This window comes from Haliotis asinina, chromosome 9 (assembly GCF_037392515.1).
Source record: "Haliotis asinina isolate JCU_RB_2024 chromosome 9, JCU_Hal_asi_v2, whole genome shotgun sequence".
In the NCBI taxonomy this organism is placed as follows: Eukaryota; Metazoa; Mollusca; class Gastropoda; order Lepetellida; family Haliotidae; genus Haliotis; species Haliotis asinina.
Genome location: NC_090288.1, coordinates 14,905,124 through 14,924,078, shown reverse-complemented (window position 1 = coordinate 14,924,078; position 18,955 = coordinate 14,905,124). Strand labels below are relative to the sequence as shown.

General features: G+C 39.3%; 1 protein-coding gene across 1 annotated transcript in view; it reads right to left on the bottom strand.

Moving 5' to 3' along the window:
- Positions 1-18,788, bottom strand: part of LOC137297023 (helicase ARIP4-like) — a 31,985-nt gene extending 13,197 nt beyond the window's left edge. The window contains exons 1-12 of the mRNA XM_067828967.1: positions 18,509-18,788; positions 13,771-14,529; positions 12,411-12,586; positions 11,789-11,872; positions 10,126-10,349; positions 9,564-9,897; positions 6,194-6,376; positions 5,305-5,419; positions 4,476-4,703; positions 3,470-3,650; positions 1,929-2,093; positions 494-612 (exon numbers count right to left, since the gene is read on the bottom strand). Coding sequence (XP_067685068.1) covers positions 494-612; positions 1,929-2,093; positions 3,470-3,650; positions 4,476-4,703; positions 5,305-5,419; positions 6,194-6,376; positions 9,564-9,897; positions 10,126-10,349; positions 11,789-11,872; positions 12,411-12,586; positions 13,771-14,468 — 2,507 coding nt within the window. The 5' untranslated portion in view covers positions 14,469-14,529; positions 18,509-18,788. The remainder of the gene's footprint in view (positions 1-493; positions 613-1,928; positions 2,094-3,469; positions 3,651-4,475; positions 4,704-5,304; positions 5,420-6,193; positions 6,377-9,563; positions 9,898-10,125; positions 10,350-11,788; positions 11,873-12,410; positions 12,587-13,770; positions 14,530-18,508) is intronic.
- Positions 18,789-18,955: the final 167 nt, after the last annotated feature.

Below are 18,955 nucleotides of genomic sequence, written 5' to 3'. Positions count from 1 at the left end.
GTTTTAAAATTTCACTTCAGATGAACATTTTTCCTGATAGAGAGGAAATATTTTTATACATAATAGGCTGCTGATCATAATTTCAAGCAAACTGTTGGTGAGTGAATTCATCACGTGCCTCTACAACAGAGAAGCGTCCATTTGGGATCGTATATAAAATACAAACATGTTCTTCAATGTTCCAGCTAAATAATCAAGACTGGACCAGTCTGGACCAGTCAGTCCAGTGATAAACAGCATTAGCTTTGATCTACACAGTTAGGATACCATGACATGTGTCAACCAAGACAGTGAGTCTGACCGCCCAATCCTGTAAGTCTTTTTTGACAAGCATGGGTTACTGATGATCAATTCTAACCCAGATCTTCACACAATATAATGCACACTTACCATCTAAAAGATTACGATAATAGAAAAACATCAAGTACAAGAGATATTCTTAATACCCCTCATTGTTCATCAATATAGAACTAACAGTGATTGTGAAACATACCTGAAGATCAGCATCTTTTCACCCAGTGCAAGGGTCTGCTCAATCATTGAGAAGAGGATGGCCATTTTGCCTCCATTCTCAATCAGCCCTGGCTTGTAGTCCTTCATTAAGTCATGAGCCTACAAAACATGACATGGACTCAATTCAGGGCACTGACAACTGCTGGACCTGACCTGGCTAAATGCAACTCAGCAAAGACTGAAGTAGCTATGTATTACACATGAATATGGGGAAAATCACTCTATAAATTCAAATGGCGTCTTCTGTGTGAAATGGTGAAACTATAAAACATGTAACCCTACACGTCAACACAGATTCAAGGCTGAATCTGGCTGTTATGATATGAAGAGTGGGGAAACGAAATATCTGAACTTCAAATCTGGAAATCCCCTTGGTAGCTAACATACTGTAAATCAGAAATATTGCGAATTTGGCGTTTCTGTTCCCCACACGAAAAATACTCGGCGTAGTAATATTAACTCTTTCAGTGCCAGTTAACCAGATGCATTTACTTGTTATGAAATGATTTCTGAAACGATATGTATGGTTGTCTTTTCCCAATATCAGATACAACAGGAGAAAATACCTCTGTTTTGGAAGCTTCTTATCAATAACACGTAAGGCATCGTTTATTGGCGGGTATCGTTCAAAAGCTCTGAACATAAAAAATGTCACTATACCCTTGCCAAGAGTCTTTTAGCAGTTGTAAGAAGTGATTTTACTGGATAAAGACTGGTTGCTAATGATGCTTTTCTGCCTCCATTCTGCTATGAAGACCGTGATTGGTCAGAATCATGCATAAGTCATTAGACAGCCAATCATATTACAGCAGTGGATACTGTCCTCGCAAAAACAACACTTTAGATAGTGATGAAAGTTTTGGGTAAAATCAAGCTAATCTGAAGTAAAAAATCACTACCTACAGTATACTATTGAAGTAAGTGGATGTATCATTCTGGGTTACAACTGTGACAAAAATGCTTCTTGCATATATTTTAGCATTAAACATTGTGTCCAAACATGAAGTTCGAGGCGAGGAAAGCCGAGATGTCACTTGAATCATATTACACGATAACACAAAAAAATGAAAACAGTAAGCTGTAATGTATGTTAGGCAACTTTTATGAGTACTGTAATTGATTTTATACTTCAGTTTATTCAATTTCAATTCAACTATAGTATTGAAACAATAAAGTTACATTATGATGTAAGAAGCAATCTGTTAACTATGTTGTTTTTCGCAAAGCCTAATACTCTTGCAAAAATAATTCATTGCAGAACAGACTGGGGGTAGGTTGACCCAATATTAACAAGACACAGAATATTTCCGGTTAACAGTAAATCCCACAAAATGTTACTTCAGTACACTACACGTCATGTAACGCTGCTGTCACTCAACCTAGGATTCTGTCCTAAAAAGTTAGTAATGATTTACCCAATCATAGCTGATGACATTCTTTTCAGAATCGGATGCTTTTTGATTAGCTTTCTTCTTCTTAGCCCCTCCTCCATCTGGGTCAATGTCAAGGTCACTCTCTGGAGCAGCTTCGTTCTTTTGATGACTAACCAGCTTGTACAGAATGTCTGGGTGGTTCCAGATCTGAGGAGAGAATTGCAATCCAGTATCAAAACTGTGCTAAAGTACCAGATTAGGTACTGAGGAAGATAGAAGTTAGAATCCTTCTTCAGCAGCCCATGCTTGTTGACAGCGACAACTAACACAATTGGGCAGTTAGACTCGCCAACTTGGATGGCACATGTCATCGTATGCCACTTGTGTAGATCAATAAAGTTGATCACTGGATTGTCTTGTCCAGACTCAATAATTTGCAGACTGAGTGTGACGCTGAAGAACAAACACATCAGACTAGGTATCTCTAAGCATGAAGAGATTTGGTTGATCAGCGCTTTCCGTAACCAGACGGTCATTTTTACATACCAAACGCTAAATTATAGATATTTTTGTCATGTATATCCGGATGGCTGAGTACCTGTCAGTATGTTTACACAAGCAAATACCAACTGGCCTTCTGTGCCCTAACATGAAAGAAGACAGCAGTCTTTGAAAAGTGAGAAGATTAACTACCTGTAACTCACAAAGCATGTCAATTAGTTTGTCACTATAATTATGCTGATAAACTGTTGTTGGATCAGAAGTGTTGTCTGTCAAAATGGCATATCAACCAACAAAACATGATCGCCATGCCATTTCAGTGAGGGAGAAGAGAGAAATTTGTAAATTCAAGGAGCAGTATCCCTATGCAAGCCTGGAGCCCCTTAGTAAACATGTGTATGTTTTTATCAGTTTATTAGCTACTATGAGTATGCTGGCGACAGTGACAACAGGTATTATAAGTAAAGTCCTCTCGCTTCTCTACAAAGCCAGCAGAAAAAACTTAGACACATTTCTTCAAGCAAGCATGACTGCACGTATGTTTGCTAGATATTTTATGAATGCATTGATATCTGTTGAGGTTTTATCAATCAATAAAGATGATGTCCAAGGCTTATTACCTTTGTTTCTTTGTACATGTACATATGGTCCATGGTTCAGATATCCAGAAATTTGTTTATTCGGACAATTCAAGAAAAACACAAGTGTTCAGATGAACTGGGCACGACTGAATACAGAGAAAACCCGGCAACTTATTTAGATACATGGTGTGTCGGTTGTTGATTTTGCATGTTATCACACATTGTATCCATTGTATATCAAGTCATGACATACAAACACTTCTACCACTAGACTACCCCACCACCCCTATATGCTGAATGAGATTTTAAAAAGATGTGGGGCTCTTTTCTTTGCTAAAATAAATGATAATGAGACTGAATCGATACCATCAACTCTTTTACTGCCTAGATTTATTCTTCCTTGCTCAAGGATAGTAATGATAAGAATCTAATGTGAAAACATAAACTCTAAATGAGCTAGCAACAGCAGCAATAGTATGGGCAATCCTGGACATAACCCACCTTGCAGCAGACGGCGAAGGCCTTCAGAGCATTCATGGTGGCAAAGGGGCCATCGCCACTTGAGTCCTGGATGGTGTTCATGAACTGGTTGTAAAGTGTACGTTGTAGGGGAGACATTCTGATGAGGAAAACATGTTCATGCTTTGGCGGCAACGCGTTCTGTAATACTGTGTGTCCACGCCTGTAAACAGATAAACAAATCAAGATATGTTCTGTGTAACATGGTAGAAGTGATCTGTAACATGGCAGACATGTCCAGTACATGGTAGACATGTACTGCAATACGGTAGAAGTTATCTATAACAAGGAAGATGTGTCCAGTAAAGGATGTACTACAATATGGTAGATGTGTCCAGTAAGATGGTAGACATATACTGCTATATGGTAGATGTGTCCAGTAAGATGGTAGACATATACCGGTACTGCAATATGGTAGATGTGTCCAGTAAGATGGTAGATGCATCCAGTAAGATGGTAGACATATACCGGTACTGCAATATGGTAGATGTGTCCAGTAATATGGTAGATGCATCCAGTAAGACGGTAGACATATACAGGTACTGCAATATGGTAGATGTGTCCAGTAAGATGGTAGACATATACCGGTACTGCAATATGGTAGATGTGTCCAGTAAGATGGTAGACATATACCGGTACTGCAATATGGTAGATGTGTCCAGTAAGATGGAAGATGCATCCAGTAAGACGGTAGACATATACCGGTACTGCAATATGGTAGATGTGTCCAGTAAGATGGTAGACATATACCGGTACTGCAATATGGTAGATGTGTCCAGTAAGATAGTAGACATATACCGGTACTGCAATATGGTAGATGTGCACTGTTCATGATAGAAGTGACCTGTTACAAGGAAGATGTGTTCTGGTAGAAGTGTTCTGTAACATGGTAGATGTGATGTGTTACATGATCTGTTACAATGAAGATTCTGGTAGATGTATTCTATGACATGGTAAGTGTGTGCTGTTGCCAGGTAGATAGACTCACCTTTGTACAAATCCTCCCAGCAAGCTGTGCAGCACATACGCTCGATGCCTCATCAGCTTGATGTCACTCAGTGTACTGTCAGAACACTGGCCGTTCATAATAGGCCGCTCAAACATGTTTGAGAACTCAGTCTTGGTGCCAAGGAAGTTGGGCCTGACAAAATCCACCATGCACCAGTACTCCATCAGATTGTTCTGCAGCGGGTACCCCGTCAACACCACTCTCCGTCTGAACACAGAAGGGTGTGGTGAATCAACATACACGAAACATTATCATCATGATAAAGACCATTTGTTGCAGAGGCTGCACATGAAAATATTCAAGCTATACCATGCATGTTAATGATGTAGTCTGGCACAAGCCACTATCCACTACCCATGTCATACAATGACGTCTATCCACTGACATTCACCCATGTCATACAATGACGTCTATCCACTGACATTCACCCATGTCATACAATGACGTCTATCCACTGACATTCACCCATGTCATACAATGACGTCTATCCACTGACATTCACCCATATCATACAATGACGTCTATCCACTGACATTCAGCCATGTCATACAATGACGTCTATCCACTGACATTCACCCATGTCATACAATGACATCTATCCACTGACATTCACTCATGTCATACAATGACAACAACCAAGCCACTGAACTTGATCTTCCAAACCACAAAGTCATCACTTACAACCAGCAGGGGTTGGACTTTCTCCAACATGGAACTCAATGGTCATGTACTCAGTGTACTTTGGGCCAGCGGTTATTTCGAACGCTGTATGTACTGATACAAAAGAATGCAGACAGCTTTATCCTACCTTGTGCGGATGTTCTTTAGAGAATGAGAGATTCCTGTATGACTGTTCTTGATTCGGTGTCCTTCATCACATACCACTATATCAGGACCTGGGTTTACTAATGATGAAAACATATCTGAAATATAGATTAAGATTCTGCATGGTTTAAAGTCACACCATGGGTCTGTACATCTCAAACACACGTCAAACACACATGAAGGGTCTGTATGGCTAATACATACACCAAGAGCATCTGTGTCTCAAACACTGCAAGGGCCTGTATGTCTCAAACACTTATCAATGATCTCTAAATCTCAAACACACATCTAGGGTTTGTATGCTTTCAACACAAAGGTCTTTATGTCTGAACACACATGAAGGGTCATCTCAGACTCATGTCTAGGGTATGTACATCTCAAAGACACATCAAGGTTCCGTACACCTAAAACACATTTTGGGTCTGTATGTATCTAACACAAGAGCCCATGTGTCTCAAACACACATCAAGGGTGAATGTCTGAACACACATTGAGGATCTGTATGTCTCAAACACAAGGGTCTGTACGTCTAAAAACACATCAAGGATCTGTATATCTCAAACACACACAAAGGGTCTGTATGTCTAAAACACCCATCAACAGTCTGTATGTCTTAAACACAAATAAAGGTGTATTGAAGTGTAAAGATTATATGCAAAACTAAATTTGGCTCAAAGGAACATCAGCATCAACAATTACAAGAAGTTGGAGGTGCACGTTTTGATCACCTGTAGAGGATACCCCAAAACAATCACTCAGACGCACCCCCAGCATCTAGGGTACATTTGTATTTTTCAAACATACAAAAGATGCCAATTTGACAGGAACAGAATGTTATGTTTATCCTACTTCCCGTTAAAATTGATACATACCTGTCATTAATAACTTATTTTTATCCTCCTCATCAACATCAATCACTTCTGGCTCTTGTGACTGTGAGGAGTTTGTGGTTTTCCTGGATTTCTTTGGTTTTGCAGGAATGGATCTCCTCGAGGAGAGGAGACGATACATCTCGTATCCCATTAGTAGCACTCCTCCGGTTTCTGACCACTCACCTACACACAGACAACACATATGGAATGAGCAGGCACTGCTACCCTGGCCCTTTCCTGGTTTAAGGAACTTTCTCAGCTAGAAAATTACAAAAACAAGACACAGTCACCAATATCCCCCACATTAACTCCAACTTCAGTCTAAGTCACACTTGTTTCCAAAATGCGAAAAATATTTTATTAAGAATACCCAAACTACCAAACGGCACTAGTACACCACCAGATCTATCTATGTGCCAAGTTTGGTGAAGAAATATTGAATGGTTTTAAAGTTCTGCTCCAGAAAAGATAAATGTGCATGGATGGACGGACAGAGGGACGGACGGACGGGGTGCATTTTAATACCCCTGCAAAATACGTTGCGAGGGATAATAATGATATCTAGGAGTGCCTCCTGGCAATACTGACAATTTTCAGACTTCCCCCATACACCAACCATAGCTATCTTCACTTGAACAGTTTCCTTGGAAGCCAGCTGGACCATCCATTACAGTGTTTTTGAGATTAATTTGGCTCTGATTCAACACTACTGACATGAGCACAAAATTCACAAACTGCAGAAAAACAAACAGGAAGGCACAGTGAAATATAGAAACTACTGGAAAGATTAGATCCTATCACTAATTGCTTTAACTGTAGACCTAAGAACAACGGAGCTAAGGTCTGTTGAAGAAGGAACTATTTCCTTAACACTCCTGTATTTCTGTGAACATTCAGTGCTAGTCCAGCTGAAAAGAAACTCTAAAGAGTTCTAACTAGACTATCACGGTGTCTTTGGCAGTGCGGGCATGGGAACATTTTGTTAGAACTTGTGTTGATTCTTGCTGGAAATGTGAAAAACTGTAAAGTTTGTGTTTGTGTCGTAATAGTGATGTAGGTATTTATTTTCACAAAACCATAATGTGAATCAAAGATGTTTCCCATTCAATTATCTACAATTTGGTACCTTGAACGATGTAATCCATTGTGTTTTCTCACAGTTATGATATTTTTATGAACATTATGAAAAAGGTTCTTGGAAAAAAATAACCAAATTTCAAGGGGGATAACTCCAAACCTTTTCAAGATACCAACATGCCCTCAACAAATTACGCCTAATCGCTTCGAGTATAGGCAGGCACCGTCAAAATACAAAGATTGGCAAAATGTTCAGTTTTTTTCAAAATGGTGGAAAATCTATCATGGTGGTCAACTTCTGCTATGAGTTGAATCAACATTCACTGAAGTTCTCTTCAATGAGTGAAAATTTGGTCCATTTATCTCTTATAGTTTTGGAGAAATTGGGGTTGAAAGATTTTCAGATTTTGGATTATCTGCCCTTAATGGAAGTGGGAAGTGAGGATTTTTTGTTCAATGATTCAGTTTCAGAATACAGGCTATCATCCCTGAAAGTGTCATCGAAACCGCCCCAGTGGTTAAGTCAGGAGAGCTGGTACAAAATCTGCACGAATAAAAATAAAGATAACAATAATATTAAGATCCCTTTTGACAGCAATGTGATTGGCAAGATTCAGGAAAAGCATGATAAATATGCGGACCTTGCCTTTGAAATGGCTTGCTTGCATCCCAAATACACTGTCGTCAGGCTCCCCATTGTCCTCAGTGCCCTTGGTTTGGTACCTCCTGATCTCTTGGCGCAGAACAGGAGAGTGCCCAGGTTCTCCACTAGGAGCACAGCCCTTCTGACAATCTGGTTAGTGCAGAAGGCTGCAGTAGTGTTGGGGAGCCTCCATATTCTCTGGAAAGTTCTTGGTGGGTTTGACTAGGCAGTGTTTAGGAAGAAGTCCCATTCGCTGTCTGGGCTGCATGTAGAGGGGGCGAGGGCCCAGAGCTGATGATAAGCTTTACAGCCTGTGCCAGGATCACCTGAACCCTCTCTGCTGCATTGCTATCTCAGTCTATAAAAGATAATAACAATATGTCTTCCAGACTTTCATCTGGAGACCATATAGGAGTACCTTTATAGCACCTCATCCACACCACTAAGTTCTAAGCACATGACACATATACAGTCCTTATTACCCAGGAGGTCAATGTATGGGTATAGGCATACTGATCTCATACGTCACACGAGTGTCAAATCACGCTGACCTGGATCACCAATGACCTCTCAATTTGGCCACGTTGTGACAGAAGGACTTTTTCATCCATAACAAACATATGAATTCATTTTACAACTCATATGCATTGTGGGAAAGTAAACATTTTGAACATTGCCATTGCCATGAGTCGAACCGAGACATCATATCCGTCAAAAAACATAAACACAATGTTTCCACAAGTTTAACACCATCTTGACTACCATGGGACTGTTCATAGCAAAACAATATACGGTAAATGGATATGGTGAATCTATAGCAACAGTGTTAGCAAGGTGATGTGAAAGTCAACCCACACTATATCCATGAGTGTACAGATCAGGCATGTCGCTTAGCTAAAAACAGTTGAGAAATACTGTTAATGCAGGCTGTCATGAAGGATAAACAAAGTGGAAACCATCTAAGTAACAGCAACCTTAGGTAAGCAGACTGGGTAAGTAAACACTATACTTTGGTCCAGGTAAATTTCTTCATTAATTATCACCATTAGAGTCTGGTTTATTAAATTTGGATAAGAAAATTAAAACCCCTTAACTAAAAGTCTTCTCACTGTCCCTGGAGGTAAATTACGTAACAAAAGGTATTGGATAACAAAATTAGTGATCACCAGATAATCTGACATAAGGGGCACGTGTCAGTAGCTGCGAGTGTCAGTGAGTCGACCAATGTCAGAGAGTTTGTCCAAGTTACATGATGAATGACTTGAAGCAGGCCGCCATTAGTCACATGACAAGTAATAAAAGCTGCAATCTAGCAACAAAATCCTGACAATCCCTCCTGAAACCTTTTGTGGAATTGTAAGCTGGACAGTGACTAATCAATCACTGTTTACTATTTGCAAAAACGGGATGAGCATAAGAAACAAACCTTAATAGAACCAGCTGTCTCCATTTTATTCCTAACAGACTTATGATCTGCACAGAGATGGTATTTCATTGTATTTTGGTTGGCAACATTATTACCAATGTATTATAAGCACAACACTTGTTTGCAACATGAAAGATGTGAATGAAGGCTTGAAATTATACTGACTGCTCATTGTGACAACAGTACCCACAGTATAACTAAACACTTCAACTTATTTTCCTTACCAAGTAGTTTAGCCCTTGCTGCCATTGTCTTGTAGTTGTCATTCATCAGGTAGACCTTGTATGGTCTTGATACCATGCCAGGGAACTCCGGCGTCGGCTCTGTGGGTACCCATTGATTGAACTCACTCATCCAGTTCTGCAGAGTGTTGATAGGCACTATGCACAGGGCCGTTTTAGCACTGGTGCTACGCAGGAAGATATCAATGAAGCCTATCATCTGGATGGTTTTGCCGAGCCCCATGCTGTGAGCGAGGATGCAGCCGAAGCCGCTGCTGCTGCTGTAACGATCTAGTGACTCCACCAGATTGTCGTACAGGAACCGAACACCACCGATCTGAACATACAAACAACGAGTGTCACAGGGCAGCTCTTGGTTTCAAATACAAAGACCGTTATTTTTTCACAAGGAGCATGGGTCACAGGCTCATCAACACCAAGGTTCGATGACCCACATGGGTACAATGTGTGAAGCCCATTTCTGGTGTTCCTGCCATGATGTTGCTTGTATATTGCTCAAAAAGACATAAAACCACATTCACTCACTCACTCATATCTCACAAACCTGATGGGGCTTGATGTTTTTGGCAATCTTTGGTGAGAGGAAGATGTCAGGGTCAGTGTTAGGATGTCCAATGTTAACCTGAACACGACCCTGTTCATCTGCTCGGTTGAGAGCGTCATCAATGTGTCCTCCACCATTGTTCATGTCCTCCTCCTCCGCCTCATCTTCTTCCTCCTTGTCCTCAACAACCATGCAGTCTTCATCCGAGCTGATGTCGATCACATCTACAACAACACTCTCATGTAACAGAAGTATAACATACAGTCCTCATCCTAGCTGATGTCAATCACACCTACAACAACACTCTCATGTAACGCAAGTATAGCATGCAGTCTTCATCCGAGCTGATGTCGATCACATCTACAACAACACTCTCATGTAACACAAGTATAACACACAGTTTTCATCCGAGCTGATGTGGATCAGGTCTACAATAATACTCTCATATAACTCAAATGTAACATATTGTCTTCATCTAAGCTGATGTCCTTCACAGCTACAAAAATACTCTCATGTAACACAAGCATAACATGCAGTCATCATCCGAGCTGATGTCGACCATGTCTACAATAATACTCTCATGTAACACAAGCATAACAAGCAGTCATCATCCGAGCTGATGTCGACCATGTCTACAATAATACTCTCATGTAACACAAGCATAACAAGCAGTCGTCATCCGAGCTGATGTCGACCATGTCTACAATAATACTGTCATGTAACACAAGCATAATATAATGTCTTCATCAGAGCTGATGTTGACCATGTCTACAATAATACTCTCATGTAACACAAGCATAACAAGCAGTCATCATCCGAGCTGATGTCGACCATGTCTACAATAATACTCTCATGTAACACAAGCATAACAAGCAGTCATCATCCGAGCTGATGTCGTCCATGTCTACAATAATACTCTCATGTAACACAAGCATAACAAGCAGTCGTCATCCGAGCTGATGTCGTCCATGTCTACAATAATACTCTCATGTAACACAAGCATAACAAGCAGTCGTCATTCGAGCTGATGTCGTCCATGTCTACAATAATACTCTCATGTAACACAAGCATAACAAGCAGTCGTCATTCGAGCTGATGTCGACCATGTCTACAATAATACTCTCATGTAACACAAGCATAACAAGCAGTCGTCATTCGAGCTGATGTCGACCATGTCTACAATAATACTCTCATGTAACACAAGCATAACATGCAGTCATCATCCGAGCTGATGTCGACCATGTCTACAATAATACTCTCATGTAACACAAGCATAACATGCAGTCATCATCCGAGCTGATGTCGACCATGGCTACAATAATACTCTCATGTAACACAAGCATAACAAGCAGTCGTCATCCAAGCTGATGTCGACCATGTCTACAATAATACTCTCATGTAACACAAGCATAATATAATGTCTTCATCAGAGCTGATGTCGCTCACATCTACCCAATCTACAATAATTGTGCCAGAACACCCAATTCATTCAGTCACCTCTAATGACTATCATCAGTTGCTTGGGACTATTCCCTCAGAGGCAGAATTTTCCACCTCCACCATTCATCACAAACGTGTTTTGACTACAAAGAGGTGAAACTAAAGAAAACTAAGATTGGAAAGCTATACATGGTCAACAAATCATTAAATCAAGCGCAGTTACCTTTCTCCTTCTCTGGCTCCGACTTCTTGTCCTCCTCGTCCAAGATCACAACATCGTCATTCTTGGTGGCTTCCTCCTCCGCAGCTGAGCATAACAATGACATAATGAAGCATGTGTGTTGTGGACATGTAGCATTACTACTTGTTAATAGAGTTGACTTGTAGTGAGTGAGTTTAGTTTTACGTGGCACTCAGCAAAATGTCAGCTATATGACGGTTGTCAGTAACTAATAGTCTGGATCAGAGAATCCAGTGATCAACAGCATTAGCATTGATCTGCGCAATTAGGGAACCAATGATTGTGTCAAGCTTGTCAACAAACCTGACCACCCAGTCTTGTTAGTCGCCTATAAGCAAGCATGGGTTAATGAAGATCAATTCTAGCCCAGGGCCCCACTCCTCAAAGCAATCGTAGTGGTGTGTAAGTCTTAATGCTAAAGTAAGGGAGTTATGATCATCTTAGAGCTAAAATCACTTTGAGGAACAGGGCACAGTTCTAACAGTTAGCTACCTTGTAGTGGAGACATACAGTGTAACTATAGTTTAACTCTGTTGCACAGCAAAGCTATGTAGCGTTACCATTGTAACCAAGTAGCAGAACCATGAAGTGTTACCATCGTTACCTTGTAGTAAAGACTTGAGTTGGGAGTCCTTGTCCTTTTCCTTCTCCTCAGCCTTCTGACCCTGTGCCTTGGCAAGTAAGGTCTTCTGGATCTCTTGGAGACGCTTCTTCCTCTCAAACTCCTCGTTCTGGGCAGCCAGAGTTTCGGCATCCAGCTCATCTTCTTTGATAATGGACCTGAGCAGTATCACAGAAATATGGCGTGAGCATGACTTCTGACAAAATGAACATTCTACAGAGACAAGGTGAATGTGGTTTAGACATGGCTACTTTTCCCAGAATAACCACATTTGAGGTTTTTGTTTCCTCCCAAGTTTTATTTTTTGTAAGGAAGACCGATTTCCCAGTTTTACTTTTGTAAGTATGACCTCTTCCAAGGTTTTAGTTTTTTCTAACTCTATATTAACATCAACATTCAAATTCAGATGATATGTGAGTGTTTGAAATCAAATGAAAAATATTGTCAAAATCAATGAATTCAATTGAAAAATATTAGCACAGATCAAAGATCTACCTTAAAGTGTAAATGTTTTCTCTGGCAGGAATGTAACCACAGGTATCAGGTTACCAACAATGATACTAGGTTGAAATTATCTATTTATAGTTAGGTCTACGGTCATTATGCTGATTTTACTAGCGCTTCAGGTACTGTTAAGTAGGGTCATTGCATGAATTAAATGAGCATCGACTTGTCCGTCACTGATGGTTTATATGTACAATAAAGCACTACTCGGTTACGACTGGGCAAAGTAAGCCATCGACTATCAGGTGGCAGGAAGTAAGACCTCGAGTGCTACTGAGTCATGCTTTATCCTATACCTCAACAATATTCCAGCTAAATTATTTAGCAAATATCAGGAGCCTGAAAAGACTAGGAAAATCACTCACACGAAAACATGATAAATAATCCCACAGAATTCACAGAACCAGACAATCCAGTCCAATTTAGTTGCCAGTTACGACTGGTTCACTGGTTTGTTGCTTAACAGTGCACATAGCAATATTCCAGATGCATGGCAGCAGTGTGTAAATAATCAAGTCTGGACCAGACAATCCAGTGATCAATAACACAAGCACTGATATATGCAATAGTGGCATGTGTCTACCACAGATGCCATCAGTCTCCTCTTAAGACAAGCATGATAGCTGAAGATGAATTACAAATCGGACTGTCAATGGTATGTTGCTCATGAAAAGGCAAAGGTGACTTTAACCTATGTTAAGATACATAGACTGTTCAGCTTTGCAGAGTTCAAAAGAAAGCCAGGAGTACTCTTAGGGTAAATGACAAAGACATCTCTCTCTTATGGATGCAAAACATACTCAGGAACTATGATTTTTCAAATCAAAAGATGACTAACCTGATATTTTTTCTCCTAAATCCAGACTTCCGTTTCGCTTTTTTAGCTTTCTTTTCACCTTTCATTTTCTTCTTCCTCTTTTTCCCTTTCTTCGTAGTCTTCTCCTTTGCTTGACTGGTGCTGGGAACACTCTCCTCCGGTACAGTCTTAAGTTCATCGGGAAGAGCTGCTGCCAAGTCTGTATCCATGGCAACTGGCTCAGGACCATCAATGATGCTAGTTAAATCAGGTGGAGGCTCTATTTCAGTTGCCTCTTCCTCCTCCTCTTCTTCTTCCTCCTCCTCCTCTTCTTCATCTTCTTCATCTGACTCTTCTTCAGACTCTTCCTCTGATGCTTCACTTCCTCCATCCTCCTCATCCTCAACATCATCCGGCAATTCTAACTCATCATCTGGTATATTCAACGGTTCTTCATCAGGGAGACTCAGATCTGACTCTTGCAAGTTTATACTTTCTACTTCATCATTTTCAGCAGCCTGCACATTCTCAGCGGCCTCTACAGCAGCTGTTATGGCATCATCAACAACATCCGGTAGTTTTTCTAGATTGGTAAGTTCACTGGTGTCCTCATCAAGCTGCACATCTTTTTCTATAGTCTGTGCATCTAAGTAAGAATCTAGGGACAGTTCTTCTGATAACACTTTTGATAATGTACTCGGCTGAAGAGGAATGTTTTCCGTCGTACTTTCACCTGACATTGTGATCTGGTGATATGACGAACTTCAACACAAATCGCTGCTGCTGATTCTTCCATGCATCCTTCAACAGAAAACAAGAACATGGTATGAGTGAGGGAGTTAGGGAGTTGCGTTTCATGCCAGTTATAACAATATTTTGACAATATGACAGTGGGTGACATATGACACATTTGTTACATTTGACCTCTTTCTAAATGGCATTACATAATCATTGTGTACCCAAGTGATGAACTGATAACAACCACTCCAGTGCATATGTTCCAATAAATCTCCTCTATACTCTGGATGCATCTACGGCTCATGAATTTATTACTTTCCTTGGCTGTTTTTTAATCTTTTTAACTGATAAAACATGTCAGCTCAAAGGATGCAGAAGTACTCTGAAAGAGGTAGGAGGAGTTCTTGAATAGTTTGTAACAAAATCAGACCTGTCAGTTTGTCTATCTTAATGTTTGGAAAACACAAGTCAGAAAATGGCTATTACCACTGAAGTTACTTCATTTCACTTATGCATGGAACATCATCAGCTGAGCTTTCTGGACTGATCCATATTTCATAAAACTTAGGCTTCAGGCCAGTAGGCACAGTCAAGACTGAAATTGTGGCTGAATATGTACATAAATGCAGGAACATTAATAACTGGGGTGCAACAATTCATCCAGACATCAATTCAATTTGATTTCTATCTAGGATCCTTGACATTATCATTTTCAATTTGATTCTTCATACAAGTAAAAACGTCACATTTCAGACTCTCAGAATCGGCACTTTTGCCATGAAATCTATCATGAACTTCTCACTGTCTACTTACAACTATTCTCATTGAATGATTAGCCCTGTGTAAACTAAACATGTTTCACCTTATTCCAGTGCTCGAAATTGCTTGAGTTGGTTTAAATATCATGTTCCGGCAATGTGGAAATAATTTAAACAGGTATTCAAAATAGTGATAATGGTTACCTATGGTTTAACTAAGGTGCAATATTCGATTTTCGATAAATCAAACCAAATCACTGCAGCCGTAATTAATAAGCAAACAGTAAGGCATATTCATTACTGGGCATGACAAACATACACTGAACATAAAAATTCACTTTCAAATTTTAAAAAAACGTGTATTTTTCTTCAAAGAGTGAACATCCAAGAGGGATATTATCTTATGGCCTACAACTTTCATTAGTACATACACGATAACTCTAAAGCTGATCCTTTCTTATAGACTTGTGACAACATAACATATATTCTTGAGTCTTTGAGTATTCCTGGAGTAATTTAAACAACAGAGGCAGACCTGGGGTCTTGATTGGTGGGATTTAAAGTATATTTCCAGCATACTGCCACAAAACATACAGAGGAGGATCACTACTGACGAATATATCGCTAGGTTAATTACCACCTGCTCTCACCCTCACTAAATACACAACAAAGAGAATACACAAGATGCATGTACATCATGGTCTCTAGCCTTGTACTAGTCAGCTACCCTGAGTAAACTGAGTGAGTCTACCTTTATGCTGCTTTTAAAGGTCACATGCAATGAAAAAATCAGACATAATTAAATCACAGTTATCACTTATTCATGATACATAAAATGCATTGTTGGTTAAGAAAACACAAATCAACAAAATTATAAGCATATAATCACAAATCAAATGTGCAATATTTTGTTCTTGGGTTCACATCCCTTGAAACGAAGCAGCCGCGATACCGAACCCAGTGAGAGCCGTTGATTGTGCACAGACGTGCAAATTGCATTTCAAATTTCAATGATTAAAGTTGTACATTGCATAGTCAAAAGCAGAGAGACCGGCAGACATTTAAGTGTCAATAAACCAGACACTGGGTTTTCTCTCAATCAACATGTTATTTTATTTTTTTTATGTAACGAGTAGATTATTTACTTGTTTGTGACTACTGCTCTAAACCTCTTACTCCTGGCAGGCATACTGTTCCAAGCCCCGTGAACCTATTCACTGCACATGTGTTATAAGCGCAGCACAGCATAGCTGCTGAAACCACCTTTTCCCCCCAGCACTGGTGGAAAATTAGTGACTAGTGTCAACTCTGATTTTGTGGGCTCTTATTCATCACGGTTTTTATTTCAATTTTAAAGGCTGAATGGGCATTTCTGATGACTTGTTTCGGTAAGTGCATACCGAAAGGTATCAGAATCTGCAAAGTATCTGCAAATCTGCAAAGCATGTGACCTTTAACAATATATCAGCAATGTCACAGCAGGGCAAACCAAGAATGGGCTTCGTACATGACACTTCTGTGAAGAATCAAATTCGAGTGACAAAATGGAAGCCTATATGCGTAGGCTTGCCCACATGTTGAAATAGAGCAAAGGTAAGCCTAATAGCATTTTTTTTCTGTTGAAAAAAATAATCACAACCTGATACACCTCTACTGTAACACCTGTCTTCATTTTCAAACTTGTTTTAGGTGTTCTTACCTAATGCAGTTGCTAAAGTCACTTCTACTTTCACACTAGTACTTTCACAAAATATTTGATCAATTATAGTTTAATATGATAGCAGGTATTTTTGTCTTTGCATGACTTGAATCTTTTAATCAGTTAGAGCTGCTGAACAAGAGAAAATACATTTAATCAATCTTCAGACTGTGTAGCAGATGTATACTGGACAATATAATTCCGGTTTATTGGTATTTTTATGATTGATATTTCACCAGATTGTGAGTGAATGCATCATTAATCATAATTTCAAAATTTACATACATCCTGATCTATTTTTTGTCCAGTATATTATCCACATTTTAACGCAGAGCTCCAGATAAACTTCAGGTTATGTGTGTACTGTAACAACTGCATCTTTTGGGAGTGGGCTTAATGAATGTTGAGAGGGTACTTCATTTAATTTGTTTAAACAAGTGTGAAAGTAAGATTATTGATCATTATTGTCTACCAAAAACGGCTTAAGTGGTTTATGAATGCATGTGGTCATGTGTGTAATGTGTAAAATACCTCAAAATGCATTTGGGGACCCTTTCATGTAAACTTAATCTAACACATGATACTCTATGTGAAGTCTTCAAAGGTAGATAAACTTGGAAAAAGAACCCAACTCGAGCAGTTGTAATAAGGAACTGCTGTATATTTTAACTTGCGTTTCGTGTGCACTGTTCTTTCATTATCATGAATCCTGAATGCACCACTAAAAAATAACTCAGATCAGCACCAATGTTGAACTTGTCAGACACCAAGAACTATATTGCTTTTGAATTTTAAGACATTATCATATGATGCATCATTAATATGTATGATAAATAGTAAATAAATTCTTACAAATGTTACTTTTTAAACATGCTCTCCAGCTCCTTCTCCAACAAATACAATCGAGTATAGGTCATGCACTAAAATACTCTATTATTATTACTCTATTGTCAGACAGATATAACTAGTTTGCAAACATGCCATGTTCTGCAACTTTATGTGAAGTCATGTCAATGACAGATTTCATTACAACCAAATTCTGAAGTCTATTTTAAGATACCTTTCATTATGGATGGCCCTTTTGTGTAGTGTAGGGCTATACTTAAAAGCTGGGTAATAAATGTCATATTCTGAAATTAGACTTATGAATCAGTTAAACTGTAGTCAGAGAATCGTCATAACCATGTAACCCTAGTTGATAATATACACCATGCTCAGATAAGTGATTATCTCCATCCAAACATAAGACAATAATATTCTGGAATATTCTATGCATGGATTAAGTGATGTGACATTTCATTTTCCCTTAATCAACACTGAAAAATTGATTTATGATCATATAATAATAAGCTGTTGAAACATTAATTTACTAGGAAAACAATGGTGCATATTTCATGTGAGGATGAAACTGTGAACTGTGGCAAAATCACTGTCATGGATTATTAATTAGACTGTCTTATATTGTTTACAGTTCATCCAAAATCCATTCTTAAACAAGAAGAATTCTTTAGGTCATCACATTCCTGCTACTGTGATATTTGGTATGATCTAATGTATAATAATACGGGTGAAATGGGTTACTTACACAACAGAAATTGGCCTTTGACAATATCCTCAACCCATTTGCATGAAGATGTCAGTGACCTGTTAGCTGCCACTTTGAGTTTGATTGGCAAATTATCGGCGTTCCAGATCCATCAAATCACACGTTTCCTTGTTGAATGTAAACCAAACACCAATTTTGCGAAACACGGTATACAATAGACCCCTGCTGATTATGAACCAGGACAAATATCAAAATGAATTAAAATAGTCAGGAGAATCCCTCCACTGACCCAAGGAAAACTTCCGGTAAATGACGAAGGGACAAAAGACAGGTGCTTTACCAAAAAGAGTTACGCCCCTTTACGTACAAAATGAACCGAACTAGGTTGATTATGCATTTGTCTCGCAATCGTGTATTCTATCATCTCTGCACATGAACTATAGGTTGCGTTTGAATGCATCTAGAGAATCTGCAATACATCTAGGT